General features: G+C 42.3%; 2 protein-coding genes across 3 annotated transcripts in view; one reads left to right on the top strand and one right to left on the bottom strand.

Annotated features, from left to right (window-relative positions):
- The window catches only part of glt8d1 (glycosyltransferase 8 domain containing 1), a 37,605-nt gene extending 28,573 nt beyond the window's left edge, over nucleotides 1-9,032 (bottom strand). Inside the window, exon 1 of one of the 2 annotated variants that reach the window (XM_041192721.1) lies at nucleotides 8,891-9,032. The gene's annotated coding sequence lies outside the window, so the exon portion shown is untranslated. The remainder of the gene's footprint in view (nucleotides 1-8,890) is intronic. The other variant, XM_041192722.1, reaches the window with a different exon arrangement.
- A 116-nt stretch (nucleotides 9,033-9,148) lies between these two features.
- Nucleotides 9,149-19,706, top strand: spcs1 (signal peptidase complex subunit 1). The gene is made up of 4 exons (XM_041192723.1): nucleotides 9,149-9,306; nucleotides 18,089-18,148; nucleotides 18,222-18,308; nucleotides 19,518-19,706. Exons 1-4 carry the CDS (start codon nucleotides 9,271-9,273, stop codon nucleotides 19,632-19,634), a joined length of 300 nt encoding a protein of 99 aa, XP_041048657.1. The 5' UTR covers nucleotides 9,149-9,270; the 3' UTR covers nucleotides 19,635-19,706.
- Nucleotides 19,707-20,193: the final 487 nt, after the last annotated feature.

Raw genomic sequence — 20,193 nt, 5'->3', positions numbered from 1 at the left:
TATTTTTGTTTAAGATTTCTGGCATCTGCAGTTTTCCGCTTCTTTTTAGAAAATTTGAATTGCAATGTTTATATAGAATGATTTAAATCATTCTCGGTTGTATCTTGCTTGCATTATCTCCTGTGTCCATAATCTACATAGCCATTTTACCGCACAAACCATTTATGTTAATATTCACTCGTTATCTGCCTTTCTGCAGAGGTAATATGATTGCAGGGAGGCGATAATATAGTGGTATTGACATTGGACTAGGAATCCAGAGACCCAGAGTCATATCGACCTGGGGGCCTGGGTTCGAATCCCACTATGACACATGGTGGAATTTGAATTCAATAAAAATCTGGAATTAAAAGTCTAATGGTGAGCATTGGCAATTGTGGTAAAAACCTATCTGGTTCACTAATGTCCTTTAGGGAAGGAATTCTGCTGTCCTTACCTAGTCTGACCTACATGTGACACCAGACAGACAGCTACATGGTTGACTCTTAAATGCCCTCTGAAATGGCCTAGCAAGCCACTCAGTTGTATAAACCACTACTGGGAATGACAACGGCAAACTCAGCCCTGTCGACCCAGAAAAGTCCTCCTTCCTAACATCTGGGGGCTTGTGCCAAAATTGGGAGAGCTGTCCCATAGTCTAGTCAAGCAACAACCTGACATAGTCATACTCACAGAATCGTACCTTAAAGATAATGTCCCAGACACCATCAACACTATCCCTGGGTATGTCCTGTCACACCGGAACGACAGACCCAGTAGAGATGGCGGCGCAGTGGTATACAGTCAGGAGGGAGTTGCCCTGGGACTCAGGACCACATGAGCTCTCATGGCATCATGGGCAAGGAAACCTCCTGCTGATTACCACGTACTGTCTCCCCTCAGTTGATGAATCAGTGCTCCTCCATGTTGAACACCACTTCAGGAAGCACTGAGGTGGCAAGGGCGCAGAAAGTACACTGGGTGGGGGACTTCAATGCCCATCACCAAGAGTGGCTTAGTAGCACAACTACTGACTGAGCTGGTCGAGTCCTAAAGGACATAGCTGTTAGACTGGGTCTATGGCAGATGGCGAGGGAAACAAAAAAAAGGGAAAAACATACTTGACCTCATCCTCACCAACCTGCCTGCTGCAGATGCATCTGTCCATGATAGCATTGGTAAGAGTGACCACCGCACAGTCCTTGTGGAGATGAAGTACCGTCTTAAATGGGATAGATTTTGAACAGCTCAAGCTGGACATCTATGAGGTGCTGTGGGACATCAGCAGTAGCAGAATTCTGCTCAACCACAATCTGTAACCTCATGGCCCAGCAAATCCCCCATTCTACCATTACCACCAAGCCAAGGGATTAACCCTGGTTCAATGAAGAGTGCAGGAGGGCACGCCAGAGCAGCACCATGCATACCTAAAAATGAGGTGTCAACTTGGTGAAGCTACAACTCAGGACTACTTGTGTGCCAAACAGCATATGCAGCAAGTGATAGACAGGGCTAAGCAATCCCACCACCAATGGATCAGATTTAAGCTCTGCAGTCCTGCCACATCCAGTCGTAAATGGTGGTGGACAATTAGAGAACTCACCGGAGGAGGATGCTCCAAAAATAGGATGGGGAGCCCAACTCATCATTGCAAAAGATAAGGCTGAGGCATTTGCAATAATCTTCAGCCAGAAGTACCAAGTGGATGATCCATTTTGGCCTCCTCCAGAGGTCCCCAGCATCACAGATGTTAGTCCTCAGCCAATTCGATTCATTCCATGTGATATCAAGAAACAGCAGAGGGCACTGGGTACTAGCAAAGGATATGGGTCCTGACAATATTCTGGCAGTAGTACTGAAGATTTGTGCTTCGGAACTTGCTGCACCGCTAGCCAAGCTATTCCAGCACAGCCCCAACACTGGCATCTACCTGGCAATGTGGAAATTGCCTAGTTATGTCCTGTACACAAAATGCAGGACAAATCCAACCCGACGAATTACCACTCCATCAGTCTACTCTCCATCATCAGTAAAGCAATGGAAGGGAGTCAACAACAGTGCTATCAAACGACACTGGCTTAGCAATAGCGTGCTCCTTGATGCTCAGTTTGGGTTCCACCAGGGTCATCCATCCCTGACTTCATTATAGTCTTGGTTCAAACATCGACAAAAAAGCTGAATCCAGAGGTGAGATGAGAGTAACTACCCTTGACATCAAAGCAGCATTTGACCGAGTGTGGCATCAAGGAGCCCTAGCAAAGCTGGAGTCAATAAGAATCGGGGGAAAACCCTCTACTAGTTAAGAGTCATATCTAGCACAAAGGAAGATGGTTGTGGTTGTTGGAGGTCGATCATCTCAGTTCCAGAACACCATTGCTGGAGTTTCTCAGAGTAGTATCCTAGGCTCATCCATTTTTAGCTGCTTCATCAATGACCTTCCTTCCATCATAAAGTCAGAAGTGCAGATGTTCGCTGATGATTGCACAATGTTCCACACCATTCGCGACTCCTCAGATACTGAAGCAGTCCATGTCCAAAAACCCAGACAATATCCAGGCTTGGGCTGACAAGTGGCAAATAACATTTGTGCCACACAGTGCCAGGCAATGACCATCTCCAACAAGAGAGAATCTAACCATTGCCCCATGACATTCAATGGCATTACCATCATTAAATCCCCAACCATCAACATCCTGGGGGTTGCCATTGACCAGAGACTAAATTGGACTAGCCATATAAATACAGTGGCTACAAGAGCAGGTCAGAGACCAGGAATCATGTGGCAAGTAACTCACCTCCTGACTCCCCAAAGCCTGTCCACTATCAACAAGGCACAAGTCAGCAGTGTGATGGAATACTCCCCACTTGCCTGGATGATTGCAGCTCCAACAACACTCAAGAAGCTTGACACCATCCAGGAAAAAACAGCCCACCTGACTGCCACCCCTTCCACAAACATTCACTCCCTCCACCACAGTGGCAGCAGTGTGCACCTTCTACAAGATGCATTGCAGCAACTCACCAAGGCTCCTTAGACAACACCTTCCAAACCCACAACCATTACCAGCTAGAAGGGCAAGTGCAGCAGATGCATGGGAACACCACCACCTAGCCAGAGACACCCACACCCCATGAATGAATTTTTAAAAATTGAATGGTATTCACATGTACAATTAGGCAATAAAACACAAGTTCCCTATACCAATGTAGCCCCTCTCCAAACTGCCTTACACCCACATTTAAACAACACATCATTAACAGATCCAGCAGCTCAAAAATGGGCATCCATGAGGTGATGTGGGCCATCATCAGCAGCAAAACTGTATTCCACCACAATTTTAATTTTTAAAAATTCATTCATGGGATGTGGCTTCGCTGGCTGGGCCAGCATTTATTGCCCATCCCTAATTGTCCTTGAGAAGGTAGTGGTGAGCTGCCTTCTTGAACTGCTGCAGTCCATGTAATGTAGGTACACCCACAGTGCTATTAGGATGGGAGTTCCAGGATCTTGACCCAGCAACAGTGAAGGAACAGCAGTCTATTTCCAAGTTAAGATGGTGAGTGACTTGGTGGGGAACTTCCAGGTGGTGGTGTTTCCATCTATCTGCTGCCCTTGTCCTTCTAGGTGGTAGTGATCATGGGTTTGGAAGGTGCTGTCGAAGGAGCCTTGGTAAATTCCTGCAGTACATTTTGTAGATGGTACAAATTGCTCCCACTGTGCATCAGCGGTGGAGGGAGTGAATGTTTGTGTATGTGGTGCCAATCAAGTGGGCTGCTTTGTCCTGGATGGGATCAAGCTTCTTGGGTGTTATTGGAGCTGCACTCATCCAGGCAAGTTGGGAGTATTCCATCACACTCCTGACTTGTGCACAGATTTTGGGGATTTAGGAGGTGAGTTACTCTTCGCAGAATTCCTGGCTTCTGACCTGCACTTGCAGCCACAGTATTTATATAGCTATCCCAGTTCAGTTTCTGGTCAATGGTAACCCCCAGGATGTTGATAGTGGGGTTTAGTGATGGTAGTGTCATCTCTTGTTGGAGATGGTCACTGCCAGGCACTTTTGTGGCGCGAATATTACCTGCCATTTGTCAGCCCATTGTCTGGATATTGTCCTGGTCTTGCTGCATTTGGACATGGACTGCTGCAGTATCTGAGGAGTTGCAAATGCTGCTGAAAATTGTGCAGTCATCAGTGAACGTCACCACTTCTGACCTTATGATGGAAGGAAGGTCACTGATGAAGCAACTGAAGATGGTTGGGCTGAGGATACTACCCTGAAGAACTCCTGCAGTGATGTCCTTGAGCTGAGATGACTGACTAACAACCACAACTATCTTCCCTTGTGCTAGGTATGACTCCAACCACTGGAGAGTTTTCTCCCTGATTCCCATTGACTGCAGTTTTGCTAGGGCTCCTTGATGCCACACTCAGTCAAATGCAGCCTTGATGTTAAGGGCATTCACTCTCACCTCACCTCAGGAGTTCAGCTCTTTTGTCCATGTTTGAGCCAAAGCTGTAATGAGGTCAGGAGCTGAATGGTCCTGACAGAACCCAAACTGGGTGTCAGCGAGCAGGCTATTACAAAGCAAGTGCAGCTTGATAGCACTGTTGATGACCACTTCTATTACTTTACTGATGATCGAGAGTAGACCGATGGGCCGGTAATTGGTTGGGTTGGATTTGTCCTGCTTTTTGTGTACAGGACATAGCTGGGCAATTTTCCACAAAGCCAGATAGATGCCAGTAATGTAGCTGGAACAGCTTGGTTAGGGGCGCGGCAAGTTCTGGAACACAAGTTTTCAGTACTATTGCCAGAATATTGTTAGGTCCCATAGTCTTTGCACTATCCAGTGCCTTCAGCCATTTCTTGATATCACGTGGAGTGAATCGAATTGGCTGAAGACTGGCATCTGTGATGCTGGGGACCTCCGGAGGAGGCCAAGATGGATCATCCATTGGGCACTTCTGGTTGAAGATCGTTGCAATTGCTTCAACCTTACCTTTTGCACTGATGTGCTGGGTTCCTGTATCATTGAGGATGGGGATATTTGTGGAGCCTCCTCCTCCAGTAAGTTGGTTAATTGTCCACCGCCATTCACGGCTGAATCTGGTAGGACTGCAGAGCTTAGATCTGATCTATTGGTTGTGGGATCACTTAACTCTGTCTATCACTTGCTGCTTATGCTGTTTGGCACGCAAGTAGTCCTGTGTTACGGCTTCACCAGATTGACACCTCATTTTTAGGAATGCCTAGTGCTGCTCCTGGCATGGTCTCCTGCACTCTTCATTGAACCAGGTTTATCCCCACAGCGCCTCATGGGTGCCCAGTCTTGAGTTGCTAGATCTACTCGAAAGCTATCCCATTTAGCACGGTGGTAGTACCACACAGCATGATGGAGGGTATCCTCAATGTGAAGGCGGCACTTGGTCTCCACAAGAACTGTGCAGTGGTTACTCGTACCAAAACTGTCATGGACAGACGCATCTGTGGCAGGCATATTGGTGAGGATGTGGTTAAGTATGTTTTTCCCTCTTGTTGGTTCTCTCACCACCTGCCACGGACCCAGTCTAGCAGCACTGATTCAAGTGTGGTAATCAGCAGGAGGTGTCCTTGCCCATGTTTGATCTGATGTCATGAGACTTCATGGGGTCCAAAGTCAATGTTGAGGACTCCCAGGGCAAATCCATCCTAACTGCACACCACTGTGTTGGATGGTGATGGTGACAGTGGTGTCTGGCACATTATCTGGAAGGTATGATTCCTTGAGGATGACTATTTCATGCTGTTGCTTGATTAGTCTGTGAGACAGCCCTCACAATTTTGGCACTAGCCCCCGGGTGTTAGTAAGGAGGACTTTGCAGTGTCGACAGGGTAGAGTTTGCTCTTCTTGTTTCTGGGTCCTTGGTCAATCATTTCTTTTTTGAGACTTTGTAGCGGTTTGATACAACTGAGTGGCTTGCTAGGCCATATCAGAGGGCATTTTAGAGCTGTGGGTCTGGAGTCAGGTAACGATGGCAGATTTCCTTCCCAAAAGGAAATTTTGTTTTTACAACAATTGACAATGGTTTCATGGTCATCATTAGACTTTTAGATCCAGATTTTTATCTGCCATGGCAGGATTTGAACCTGGGACCCTAGAGCATTACTCTGGATTTCTGGGTTATTAGTCTAGCGACAATACCACTACGCCATCGCCTCCCACTAAGCAATGGTATTGTATTTATTTCCTCCCCCCCCCACCTCTTTTGCCCATTGGTTATTTAGTATTTCAGGAATGCTAATAGTGTCTTCTACCATGAAGACCGATGCAAAGTATTTATTCAACTCTTCTGACATTTCCTAATTCCCAATTGATCATTTTGGACTCTCTCTTACATTTTACATATTTAAAGAAGCTCTTACTGTCCGTTTTTATATTACTTGCTAGTTTAACTTCAAAGTTTATTTTCTCCCTCTTTATTTTTTTTTGGTCATCTTTTGTTGGCTTTCAAAACTTTCCCAATCCTCAGGCTTACTACTAATCTTTGCCACATTGTATGTTTTTTCTTTCAATTTGATATTATCCTTAACTTCCTTGGTCAACCATGGTTGGTTTAGCCCCTTCCTAGAATCCTTCCTCACTGGGATGTATCTTTGTTGTGAGTCTTGAACTATTTTTTTAAAAGGCTGCCATTGTTCATCAATCATCTTTTCTGCTAAACTCCTTTCCCAGTCCACTCCAGCCAACTCTTCCCTCATTTCTTTGTAATTACCCTTATTTAAGTTCAGCACAGTTGTCTCTGACCCAAGTTTCTCACTCTCAAACTGAATGCTAAGTTCTACCATAGTCACTGTTTCTTAGGGGATCCTTTACTCTGCGATCATTTATTAAACCTGCCTCATTACACATTACCAGATCCAAAATAGCCTGATTCCTAGTTGGATCCACAACATATTGTTCTAGGAAACTGTCCCGAATACACACTATGAATTCTTGCTCGTGGCTACCTCTGCCAATTTGATTTTCCCAATTTACAAGAAGATTAAAAGTCACACATGATTAATGTATTGCCTTTTTATATGCCCTCATTATCTCCTGATTTAGTCTCTGTCCTACAGTATAGCTACTGTTAGGGGGCCTATAGGCTACTCCCACCAGTGTCTTCTTCCCCTTGTTATTTCTTACCTCCACCCATATGGATTCTACATCTTTCGATCCAAGGTAATTTCTTGCTATCATACTTATTTTATCACATACTAACAAAGCTACCCCACCACCCTTTGCTGCCTGCCTGTCTTTTCAAAAAGTCACATACCCCTGAATATTTAGTTCCCAGCTTTGATCTCCTTGTAACCATGTCTCCGTAATGGCCAAAAGATCATACCCATTAACCTCTATTTATGCCGTTAATTCATTTATTTTGTTCCGACTACTATGTGTATTCAAGTAAAGAGCCATTAATTTTGCCTTTTTACCATTTTTCCCCCTTTGACCCTATTTGCTGCTTTTTTAATGTTTGTACACTCTGTCCATTCCTGTCACACTCTGGGTTCATTATCTAAATAGCTGCCCTGCAATGCTGCCATATCCTTTTCCTTTGTAAACCTTTGTATACCCTCTCCAGAACCCTCCCCCTCTCATATTATGTCTGTATGCATATCTCTCCAATATTCAGGGTTTCTTATTGTGTTTTCATTCTTCATCTGATTATTTCTGGTTTGCTGCAGCTAGCTCTTTGTCTCCCTCACTAATTGTTAAATTTGCATATCAAGTGTGCATTTTTATTTAAGATTAAATTCCAATTGATAGGATAGCCCCTAATAGGAAGCAAGATGCCATAATCAAAAGACTCCCAAGCTTTGATATTTGATCTCCAGACCCTGCATACCAGTCTGTACTGGGGAGAAAAAAAAATACTTACAGTAGCTTTTATCTTCAAAATCAAGTTACATTTACTTGTAAGAGCCTTTTAACACTGCAATGAAAATATTCTGCATTTGGATTCAAAATCCCAAATAGTTAGGCAATCCCATCATGTATTTTACAAACCATCACGATAATGGTGTGAGCTATTGATAACGTTATTGGCAAAAATAGGATACTGTTCTTAAAGTACTAAGGTTTATTAAGCCATACCAATAGCATATAGTCTCTTAATGTAGTGTGAAAAAATTGTGGGTGCACTATATATATAATATAGTTGACATATATACATGCTTTAACTCTCGGCATACTTTGAATTACTGCATGGCATGTTGTCAATCTATTTCTATATTATTTACAGTGATATTGTAGAAGGTCATAACAATAATCCATATATTTACAAGGATAAAACATTCACACTTTTCTTGCAGGGCTGGAGAATAAGCAATCCTTTTCAACTAAACAACCACACCACTACATGACAAAAGGCGTCGGATGGTCAGCTCCTTTCCTACCCCACTCCAAAGAATGCCAAATTAGCCCGCACAACAATCCATCACCAAAGGTGATATACTGGATGCATAAAGTTCCTTATCATATAAACTGCAAACTCAATGTAATAGTTTTAAATTTTTTGCAAGTTGAAAGATTATATTTTGTTTACATACTCTTGGTGACAACACAAATCCACAGTTATAAGTGGGTTTACTAGCCTACAGCCATAGCACTGGCTTTCTCGCACATCCAATATTTAAAATCAATTTAGAACAAAATAAATAAATCATTTTAAATTCTAGGTATTTTGCGAAGAAAACACACAATCACACACATGTAACGGAGTATCTTCAGGAAGGTGAAAGACTGCACATGTTTACAGTTCATTTGAAAAGGGAAGAAGAAATATCCACTTGGTGAGAATTAGCGAACACGCAGAAAATTAAAAACCAATAAAGTCGGATACTGATAGCAAACACTTTAAATAAGAAGTACTGTTGAGAATCTTTACCTACATCCCTGCAAAGCCACGAAAGTTTAACTTAACAGCCAACTGCCAACTCAACACGAGAGGAGATAATAGGCTGTCTAGTTATTTGCCTGAATCGCATATAACACTCAAAACGAAGACATGACATGCGATAAAATATCAATCAGGATTTATCATCCGCGAGGAGTTGCTGATCATTATATTTTATATTTTTTTAAACCTCAAGGCAGTGCGATTTTGTGCTGGCAGCTATGAGGTAGGCCCGCTGGTTGTTAAGACGAACGGTCCTACGAAAAGTGATTGCGTACCCTTCGGGCAACAGTGTGGGCGAACCTTCTGGAAGGAGCAGTACAGCTGGGAGGGAGTAGGCTGGACAGGGACGGTAAATTGCAGCTTCGGAAATGCTTTCCCACCTAAAGTCGTTCCCTACCCATATGGTAAGTGGAAATGAGTGCACCGTGGGTCTGGGGAGAGTGAGCGGTCCTACCGCTTGGTGGGAAACTAAGGTTGGCAGCTTGTTCCTTAGCGATTTGGAGAGAGGGTTCGGCCTTAACCCTTTCAGTTGCATTATCCACCTTCCCTTAAAGATGAATTTAAGGACCACCATCCTCAGGTAGCACTTTCGCCTCTGCCTCAGTCGGTTGTGGGTTCAAGTCCCATTCCACTACTTGAGCACAGAAATCAAGGGTAAAAACAAAAAACTGCGGATGCTGGGAATCCAAAACAAAAACAGAATTACCTGGAAAAACTCAGCAGGTCTGGCAGCAGCGGCGGAAAAGAAAAGAGTTGACGTTTCGAGTCCTCATGACCCTTCGACAGAACTAAGTAGAAATAGGAAAGGTGTGAACTATAAGCTGGTTTAAGGTGTGGGGGTGGGGTGGGGGAAAGAAGTGGAGGGGGGTGTGGTTGTAGGGACAAGCAAGCAGTGATAGAAGCAGATCATCAAAAGATGTCACAGACAACAGAACAAAAGAACACATAGGTGTTGATGTTGCTGATATATATCTAATTGAATGTGCTAATTAAGAATGGATGTTAGGGCACTCAAGGTATAGCTCTAGTGGAGGTGGGGGGAGCATAAAAGATTTAAAAATATTTTAAAATAATGGAAATAGGTGGGGAAAATGAAAAATCTATATAATTTATTGGAAAAAAACAAAAAGAAGGGGTAAGAAACAGAAAGGGGATGGAGGAGGGAGTTCAGGACCTAAAGTTGTTGAATTCAATATTCAGTCCGGAAGGCTGTAAAGTGCCTAGTCGGAAGATGAGGTTTGTTCCTCCAGTTTGCGTTGGGCTTCACTGGAACAATACAGCAAGCCAAGGACAGACGTGGGCAAGAGAGCAGAGTGGAGTGTTGAAATGGCAAGCGACAGGGAGGTTTGGGTCATTCTTGCGGACAGACCGCAGGTGTTCTGCAAAGCGGTTGCCCAGTTTATGCTTGGTCTCTCCAATGTAGAGGAGACCGCATTGGGAGCAACAAATGCAATAGACTAAGTTGGGGGAAATGCGAGTGAAATGTTGCTTCACTTGAAAGGAGTGTTTGGGCCCTTGGACGGTGAGGAGAGAGGAAGTGAAGGGGCAGGTGTTACATCTTTTACGTGGGCATGGGGTGGTGCCATAGGTGGGGGTTGAGGAGTAGGGGGTGATAAAGGAATGGACCAGGGTGTCCCGGAGGGAACAATCCCTACGGAATGCCGACAGGGGGTGAAGGGAAGATGTGTTTGGTAGTGGCATCAAGCTGGAGTTGGCGGAACTGGCGGAGGATGATCCTTTGAATGCGGAGGCTGGTGGGGTAATAATTGAGGACAAGGGGGACCCTATCATGTTTCTGGGAGGGAGGAGAAGGCGTGAGGGCGGATGCGCGGGAGATGGGCCGGACACGGTTGAGGGCCCTGTCAACGAGCGTGGGTGGAAAACCTCGGTTGAGGAAGGAGGAGGATATGTCAGAGGAACTGTTTTTGAAGGTAGCATCATCGGAACAGATGCGACGGAGAGAATGGGATGGAGTCCTTAGGAAGCGGGGCGTGAGGAGCTGTAGTCATGGTAGCTGTGGGAGTCGGTAGGCTTGTAATGGATATTGGTGGACAGTCTATCACCAAAGATTGAGACAGAGAGGTCAAGGAAGGGAAGTGTCAGAGATGGACCACGTGAAAATGATGGAGAGGTGAAGATTGGAAGCAAAATTAATAAATTTTTCCAAGTCCTGACGAGAGCATGAAGCAGCACCGAAGTAATCATTGATGTACCGGAGAAAGAGTTGTGGAAGGGGGCCGGAGTAGGACTGGAACAAGGAATGTTCCACATACCCCATAAAGAGACAGGCATAGCTGGGGCCCATGCGGGTACCCATAGCCACACCTTTTATTTGGAGGAAGTGAGAGGAGTTGAAGGAGAAATTGTTCAGTGTGAGAACAAGTTCAGCCAGTCGGAGGAGAGTAGTGGTGGATGGGGATTGTTCGGGCCTCTGTTCGAGGAAGAAGCTAAGGGCCCTCAGACCATCCTGGTGGGGGATGGAGGTGTAGAGGCATTGGACATCCATGGTGAAGAGGAAGCGGTTGGGGCCAGGGAACTGGAAATTGTTGATGTGACATAAGGTGTCAGAGGAATCACGGATGTAGGTGGGAAGGGACTGGACAAGGGGAGAGAGAAGGGAGTGAAGATAACGAGAAATGAGTTCTGTGGGGCAGGAGCAAGCTGACACGATCGGTCTACCGGGACAGTTCTGTTTGTGGATTTTGGGTAGGAGGTAGAAGCGGGCCGTCCGAGGTTGGGTGACTATCAGGTTGGAAGCTGTGGGAGGAAGATCCCCAGAGGAGATGAGGTCAGTGACAGTCCTGGAAACAATGGCTTGATGTTCAGTGGTGGGGTCATGGTCCAGGGAGAGGTAGGAGGAAGTGTCTGCGAGTTGACGCTCAGCCTCCGCGAGGTAGAGCTCAGTGCGCCAGACAACAACAGCACCACCCTTGTCAGTGGGTTTGATGACGATGTCAGGGTTGGACCTGAGAGAATGGAGTGCAGTAAGTTCAGAGAGAGAGAGAGAGATTAGAATGGGTGAGAGGAGCAGAGAAATTGAGACAACTAATGTCGCGCTGACAGTTCTCAATGAAAAGATCGAGAGAAGGTAAGAATCCAGAGGGAGGGGTCCAGGTGGAGGGACAATATTGGAGGTGGGTGAAAGGATCTGTTGAACGGGGAGAGGACTCCTACCCAAAGAAGTGAGCCCGGAGACGAAGACGGCGGAAGAAGAGTTCAGCATCATGCCGAGCCCGAAATTCATTAAGGTGAGGGCGTAGGGGTATGAAACTAAGTCCTTCGCTGAGCACTGAACGTTCAGCATCGGAGAGGGGAAGGTCAGGGGGTATAGTGAATACACGGCTGGGGCTGGGATTGGAAGATGGGTTGGGGACGGAGGGACAGGCAGGGGTGGAGGGTGGCACTCCACTTCAATACTGTGGGTTCTGTCTTTTCGATGAAACATTAAACCAAGGGCCCATTCTGTGCTCCGAATTGGACGTAAAAGATCGAATGGCATTATTTTGAAGAAAACCAAAGGAGTTATCCATTGCACAGTCAGATCTGAAGAAGAGTCATACGGATTCGAAACATTATCTCTGTCTCTGTGTGTCTCTCTCTCTCTCTCTCTCCACAGATGCTATCAGACCTGCTGAGTTTTTCCAGCATTTTTTGTTTTCGTTTCAGATTTCCAGTATCCGCAGTATTTTGCCTTTAGTTATCCATTACATCCTAGTTTATATCTATCCCTGAATTAACATCACAAAAACAGATTATTTAGGTCATTATCACCTTGAGGTTTGTATGAGTTACTGTGTTAAATTAGCTGTGTTTCCTACATTGAACAACAGTGACACCGCTTCAGAAAGTACTTACTTGGCTGTAAAGTACTTTGGGATGTCTGCTGGTTGTGAAAGGCACTATATAAATGCAAGTCTTTCATTTAAAGGGAAGCTGGATAAGGTGATGAGGGAGAAAGGATCTGGATATGTAAATAGGATGAGATTAGGAGGAGATTATAGTGGAGCATTAGTATAGGTGTAAATCAGTTGGGCTGAATGGTCTGTTTGTGTTGTAAATTCTATGAAAATACAGAAGTCTCCTAATAGATTTAAAGTGTCACTATGGAAAGGCCTGTCAGCATTGAACATACGGATTGGTTAGCCTGGAGACCCTCCAACTATTTAAGTTGTGATGACTGCTGTACCGCTAATGTGTTGTATTACAGAATGGAACAGCAGTAATAGAGTATAATTTTGGGGTGCAGCCAATCTGAATTGCACAGAATGAGACAATGAGTTGGAAAAGACACCTGCGTCTGTCCATTTTGATGCATATTTGTACACCATAATGCCCCCACGGCTCCACAAGCTCTTGAGGTGCAGATAAAACTGAGGCTAATTTTGGACATTCTTTTCCCATTCTTGAGATCAATCTACTGGAAACTTAGTAGGAACTGACTATAAGTATTGCTAATCCCAGCAACTCTGTAGCATGCCTTTTGTAACTTGAAGAGTGACTTTTTGGTTTACATCAAAAAGGAATCTGTGGAGTCATGAAAACAGCTTGTCTGTATCCTTTGTGTTGGATGCAGAGATGAGAATTTGCAGGAAGAAAGTGTTGTAACTATCATCCACAAAGTTTGCAAATTTGAATTACTAGAAGATAGACTTTAAAACTAAACATCAGGTTTGAGTAAAATGTTTGAAAGTTGTGAAACTAAAATTACTTGAAGAATACCTTCTCATTCAAGGTATACATTGCACCTGTAGGCACTGCAGTGTGATTAAGGTGTTAGATTTAATTAATAACTACTGCAAGATGAGTGAGGTGAAAATTTTAGAACTACAAATGCCATAATTCTAAAGTCGAAACAGAAATTTTATTTCCATTATGATTGCAATGATGATAGAATGAAGTGTTAACTTCAGAGTTTGTAATAACCTCTGTAGATACCAATAACTTTTAACAGGATGTTAAATGACAAGATTCTGTGTTAAGACTTCCCCCTTAACAGACACAAAACACCATTGACTAAACCCTATCTTTTTAGGCAATTTATATTTTAAATCACAAAACAGAACCGAGTAAATAGACAGTTTAAAGCATAATTGTTTACATCCTCATATTCTCAACACCTTCCTGGGAACTTGAAGACTAGCAGTCTAACTGCTAAACACTGAAGCTGGTGCCATTGTCTCCAAGTGTGAACACCTTACACCTTTCCAGCTTAAAAAACCCTGGGCTTCCTTTAATCTTTAACAGTCACATCGCCTAGGCCTGTTGGGCAGAATTCAGAATAGTTCACATGTTTTAAACTTGTCTCAATCTAGAGGGCACATAGTGGGACTGAACTGCTAGAAAGAGAAGTATAAGGTTTTTAACTGGAAACTAACACCATGGGCCAAACCTTCCAGTATCAGGAGCAGCGATGCACTTAACTTAAGTTGCTGGTGCGCATTGGGATCCCGAGGATGTCATGACACGTGCACAGGTGCTATAATTGCAATCCTCTGCAAATGTCTCTTACACTGATCTCATTGTTGGAGACTTGGGCTAGATGCATGCTACTAACCCAGCTACTTACCCTAGAATTGTTGTTTAACCTCAGGTGTAACTTGGTGATTAATGGCGCAACCCACCACCCCCAATACTTCCTCCCTTGCCCCTGGTCTGGTCCATCCATCTACTTGTTCACCAGGCCTGCTCATCCATCCACTCACCCCACTGAAAGACATGAGACCTTTAAAAACTTACCTGAATATGGCAGCTGATGGCATTAAAAGGGATTGTCTTCTGTGCTACTCCTCTTGGCCACTGTTTTCCATGAATCGCTGTGCAGCCACTTCGTTGCTCCAGCTGGGATTGGAAGTCTGGTCTGGGAGTGCACAAAAAGTTAAGCACGTAATGATGTCTGCAGTAAGTAGCAATGCATATAGCATTTCCGCTGACCAGAAGAACTGGCCCAAATTCTTTTTTTGTCTTCCAACTGCTGATGTGAATGCTGGTGCTCTTAACACATTTTCCATTCATATCATCACTGGATTGAACTTCATAATGTCATATCAGGGCAGCTGTACAAAATGTTGCCTCTGTTAGTGATTTTAAAGTTATATAAATCTGTTATTTTGTCCATAATAAATCAAATGATGCACTTAATACAGGAACATTTTGCAATATATGTGTGTCCCTTTTAACGCTAGAAGATCTAATTGCTATCTATTCTTGAAATGAATTGTGGATTCAATTGCACAGCACGTTGCAGATGAAAACCCCAGGTTTATTTTGAGGCCTGTTCATCTGTTGGCATCTATATGTTCTGGAGTAGAGAGAGTTGAAAGAAGATTTTTAGGATTGTTTCACTTCAATAAAAAAGGAGCTGACTGCTGAAGGTATAAAGTGTAAATTATTCTAATTAAAAGATAAGCACTACAACTAGCTTCAGGCTGTTCACTTGCTTTTAGTTTTTTAACTTGGTCATGCTGACTGCAATTTTCGAAAGTAAATGTCAAGGATGAGAGTCATGTCGAAAAAATCCATTAATATATGATAAAATTGCCTATGATTTACATTCATCTAATGTGAAAGAAGCTTTGCAGTAGTTTGTTGTGTAAGATTTCTAACATATAGAACTATATGCAAAAATTGAAACATGCAAAGTGTAAAGTATGTCTATTAAACATTCAACTTTTTTTTTATTCATTTGAGATATGAGCAGTGCTAGCAAGGCCAGCATTTGTCAGTCCCTAATTGCCCTGGAGAAGGTAGTGATGTGCCGTCCTTTTGAACTTTTTTATTCTTTCACGGTGTGGTTGTCGCTGGCTAGTCCTGCATTTATTGCCCATCCCCAATTGTCCGAGAAAGTGGTGGTGAGCCACCTTCTTGAACTGTTGCAGTCCACGTGGTGTAGGTACATCCAGAGTGCTGTTAGGGAGTTCCAGGATTTCAACCTGGTGACCGTGGAAGAACAGCAATATGGTTCCAAGTCAGGATGGTGTGTGGCTTGTGGGGGGTAACTTGTAGGTGGTGTTCCCATGCATCCGCTGCCCTTCTCCTTTTGAGATGGTAGAAGTCATGGGCTTGAAAGGTGCTGTCAAAGGAGCCTTGGTGAGTTGCTGCATCTTGTAGATGGTACATTGCTGCCATTGTGTCAATGGTAGATGGAGTGAATGTTTATGCTGGTGGATGGGGTGCCAATCAAGTGGCCTACTTTGTCCTAGATGGTGTCAAGCTTCTTGAGTGTTGTTGGACTTCACTCCGGACTTGAGCCATGTAGATCTTGGGGAGTCAGGACGTGAGTTACTGTCTTGAATTCCCAGCCTTTGACCTGCTTTTGTAGCCACAGTATTTATATGGCTGGTTCAGTTTCTGGTCAATGGTAACCCCCCCCCCCCCCCCCCCCCCCCCAGTATATAGATAGTTGGGGATTCATTGATGTTAATGCTAATGGAATGTCAAGGGAAAATGGTTAGATTCTCTCTTGTTGGAGATAATCATTGCCTGACGTGTGGTGCTGATATTACTTTTGCAATCCATGTGGTGTATGTATACCCTCATTGCTGTTAGGAAGGGAGTTCCAGGCTTTTGATACAGTGAAGGAGCACAGCTATAATTCCAAGTTAGAATGGTATGTGGCTTGGAGGGGAACTTGAAGGTGGTTGTGTTCCCATGTATTGCTGGCCTTCTGGTAGTGGTCATGGGTTTGCAAGGTGCTATCAAAAGAGGCTTGGTGAATTGCTGCAGTGTGTCTTAACAGATGGCACATACTGATGCCACTGTGTGTCTGTGAAAATATTTAACTTTGTGATAGTAAACTAGTTTAAAGAAGCAAAATTAATGTTAAAAGAACTTCTTAACATTGATTTAGTGCTTTTCACAACCTCAAGATGTTGCAAAGCATTAGATTCTGCACTTTTAAAATGTAGCCACTGTTGCTGGGAAACAAGTTAAGGTTTCACAAATAGCTGTGAGATAATGATCAGATAATTTGTTTGTGGTGTTAATTGAGGGATAAGCATTGACCAAGGCATAATTGCAAGAAGAATGGAAAATGATTATGTAGCAAATGCTATTAAGGATTGAAAAATTTTAATCCTATTGAAATGTTAATCTTTTTTACGTATTTAAATCAATTTATTTCACAGTTTTAATTTATGGAGCTAGAACAGAGAGATTGTAAATGCAGGGTTTGTGCAAATTAAGACATAAGAAATAGGAGTAGCTCATATAGCCCATCTAGCCTCATCCACTGTTTCACAAGAACATGGTTGATCTGATTTTGGCCTCAACCCCACTTTCCTGTCTTTCCTTCCTCTCCCCCCCCTCTCCCCCATAACCCTTAGACACCTTTTTGATTGACAAGGGATTTAACGCAGCCTTGAATATATTCAATGACCCAGCCTCCATTACGCTATGTGGAACAGGATTGCATAAGCTCATAACCCTCAGAAGAAATTCCTCCTTATCTTCATCTTAAATGGGAGATCCCTTATTTGTAAGCTCTGCCCCCTAGTTCTAGACTCCCTACAAGAGGCAACATCCTCCTAGCGTCTAGTCAAGCCTTCTCAGAATCTTATGCTTCATTAAGATTATCTTTCATTTTTTCAAAATTAGCATAGGCTCAACCTTTCCTCAAAGACAATCAACAACAGATGAATTTTCATCTATTTGGACACAATTCTGTTATATGAAAGTGCATTTTAGGTTTTTGAAAATATTTTTGTAGACTAATAAACCACTGTCCCAAAACGAGATAAGATCACTAACTTAAACATGCCTTTTTGTGCATTGATCAATAAATAACATTTGGCATCCTGATCTGTACCCGCTTAGTTGAATTATGTATTTTATGGAGTGAAAACATAAGTATGACCATTTTGTCTCATAAGCTCAAACACCACTAATACAGTGGAGGCAGTTTTGCTTCCGTTGGTCTGATTAGAGTAATTTGATATAGTGCTGAGCCCAGAACATTTGCATTATGACAATCTTGTAAATCTGACTACTATGTTTTGTTTAATATATTCAGCTTAATTTTTCATAATACGATGAATGATTAAATGCATATTTTTAAACTAAGTTAAACTGACTTTTAAACTGTTATCTTGGGTTAAAATAAAACCTTATACTGCGGCATTTGTTTATAAGGCTACATAATGCGGCTTGTCAATTTGCTCAATCTACATAATTTGTTTTCTTTCTTCACAGGACTACAAAGGACAACAATTAGCAGAGCAAACCTTTCAACGAGTAATTGTTGCATCTGCTGTAAGTATGTTTTTTTTAATTGAAGAGAGTTTGGTCTTTAATATGAAATTACAGTATTTATTTTCTTTGATAGATTATTGGCTTCATATATGGTTACATGATTGAGCAGTTTGGATGGACTGTTTACATTGTTCTGGCTGGTTTTGTCATTTCATGCTTGGTAAGTTATAGAAATAATCTTCAATTTACTATTGTAATTGCAGTGCTTATTGCACAGTTTTTTGTTATCATTTTTGTGCCGTAACAAAATAAGCACGTTACTTGGCCTCAAAGCTAAAATCCAAATTTTGATGATTTTCAGTTCCATATACCCACTTTTTAAAAAAAACTTTTCATATCATTTTCTAAATATTTTGAATACTGGCAGGGTGGTGAGAAAATCTTAGACTATATATTCGCAGGCTGTTAATAAATTGGTCAGATTGGCAACTCTGTTTTAAGATGCACATTCAGGAATTTTTTAAAGCTACCTGACTGCCATTAGTGAAAGTAACATGTAACTTATTCATTTGGCTCATATACTCACAAAGAAACCACGTGCACTTTATCTCTTATTTAAAAAAAAATTGTATTAAACTGCAGTCCGTTTTTGGCCCAAGCTAACGTCTTTTCCCTTTAGCTCTGTGTTTTCCCTGAACTTCATTTATTTCTTCCACAGTTTTTTTCTGCGTTGTCATGTACATAAACCTCATCTGCCTACACTTCATTATTTTCCTGCCCCTTTCCTAACTTGCATGATTCTTCACTCATCTATTCATCTGCCTTGCTAATGCATTAGCTCCCTATAGGGTTGGGGTGAGAGTTGAATGAAAACCCTGAATCTTAGATGGTCTTAAGATTCAATGGTTCTTTGCTGAAAGTATCAATTACTTTTTATAAGTAGCACACATTGGCAAAAATTACTGCATTTTAAATTTCATTAGAATAATTATTCCTTAAACTTGTGTATTTATTGTATACAATAATCATTTGTTTACTGATTATCTGTATTAAATGCAATAAATATTTTCAGGGAAGTATAATTGAAGCTGAAATAGTCAGTTTTTTTCTACTTAGCTACTGTCTCCTCTACATATTAGAAACATTGATTTGTAAGATTTTTAAACTATGTATAAAACCTCTGACTACAATAATGGTTCCTTTTTTAAAAAAAAGACTGTCACCCAGATTGAGATCGTTTATAAAGTTTTAGCTTGTATACCATCACCACTGCTTTTGTCTGCCACAGGTCGGACTAGTTAGAAGCAAGTTAAAATGATTTTAAAGTTTAACTTGTCTGTCTGCTATTTTACTGTATCAGTTCTGGTTGAATGTTTGAATATGTGCAACAGTAGCTTTTTTTTTTACTCTTACCTAATACAATTTTCAGCTAACCCTCCCGCCGTGGCCTATGTACCGTAACCACCCATTGAATTGGCAGCCAGAGCTACAGACTGAGGAGAAAAAGCAAACTGAATGTGTCAAGAAGCCAAAAAAGCATAAATAATGTCAAATTATTCTGTATACAGCCACATGCCAATTTTTATTTCATGACTTAATAAACATTGCTGAATCAGAATGAATTGTGTTTGGTAAGTTTGAGGTAATGATTCAGGGCACAGAGGTTCCCAATGCCAGGACAAGTGCAATCAAATGAATCTGGTGGCATTACTTCAAATAAGAGGAGGGGAGTTCTATTGGTCAAGCAATGTCACTACAACAGATATCTGGCTGTTTGAGACCTTGCTGTGTGCCAAGTAACTGCTGCATTTTCTACATTACAATATGTACACTTCAAATAAAAACTAAATTGGTTGCAAGTGCTTTGGGAAGCCTGGATGTCATGAAATGCACTATAAGTTTAACTCATTTATATAGACTATGACAAAAATAAGCACATTGGTAAATCTTTTGGATGCAGAAAGACATTTCTTTTGTGCTAATCTTGTGTCAATAAAGACTGGACTATGTTAATCTCTTTTTCTTACACAATTTCTGATGGTAAGAAAATGAAGGTATCTTTTAGATTGCATAGAATGCTGTTGTTCCATTACTGTGATCCAGAG

This window comes from Carcharodon carcharias, chromosome 7 (genome assembly GCF_017639515.1).
Source record: "Carcharodon carcharias isolate sCarCar2 chromosome 7, sCarCar2.pri, whole genome shotgun sequence".
NCBI classification, from domain to species: Eukaryota; Metazoa; Chordata; class Chondrichthyes; order Lamniformes; family Lamnidae; genus Carcharodon; species Carcharodon carcharias.
This window is presented reverse-complemented; position numbering and strand designations above follow the sequence as displayed.

What these genes read in the sequence shown, in the direction of transcription:
- spcs1 (XM_041192723.1), top strand. Translation starts at nt 9,271, where the DNA reads ATGCTTTCCCACCTAAAGTCGTTCCCTACCCATATG. An exon ending in AGTCGTTCCCTACCCATATG is followed by an intron (nt 9,307 to 18,088) that starts GTAAGTGGAAAT and finishes CTTTCTTCACAG; the next exon opens with GACTACAAAGGACAACAATT. An exon ending in GTTTTGTCATTTCATGCTTG is followed by an intron (nt 18,309 to 19,517) that starts GTAAGTTATAGA and finishes TACAATTTTCAG; the next exon opens with CTAACCCTCCCGCCGTGGCC.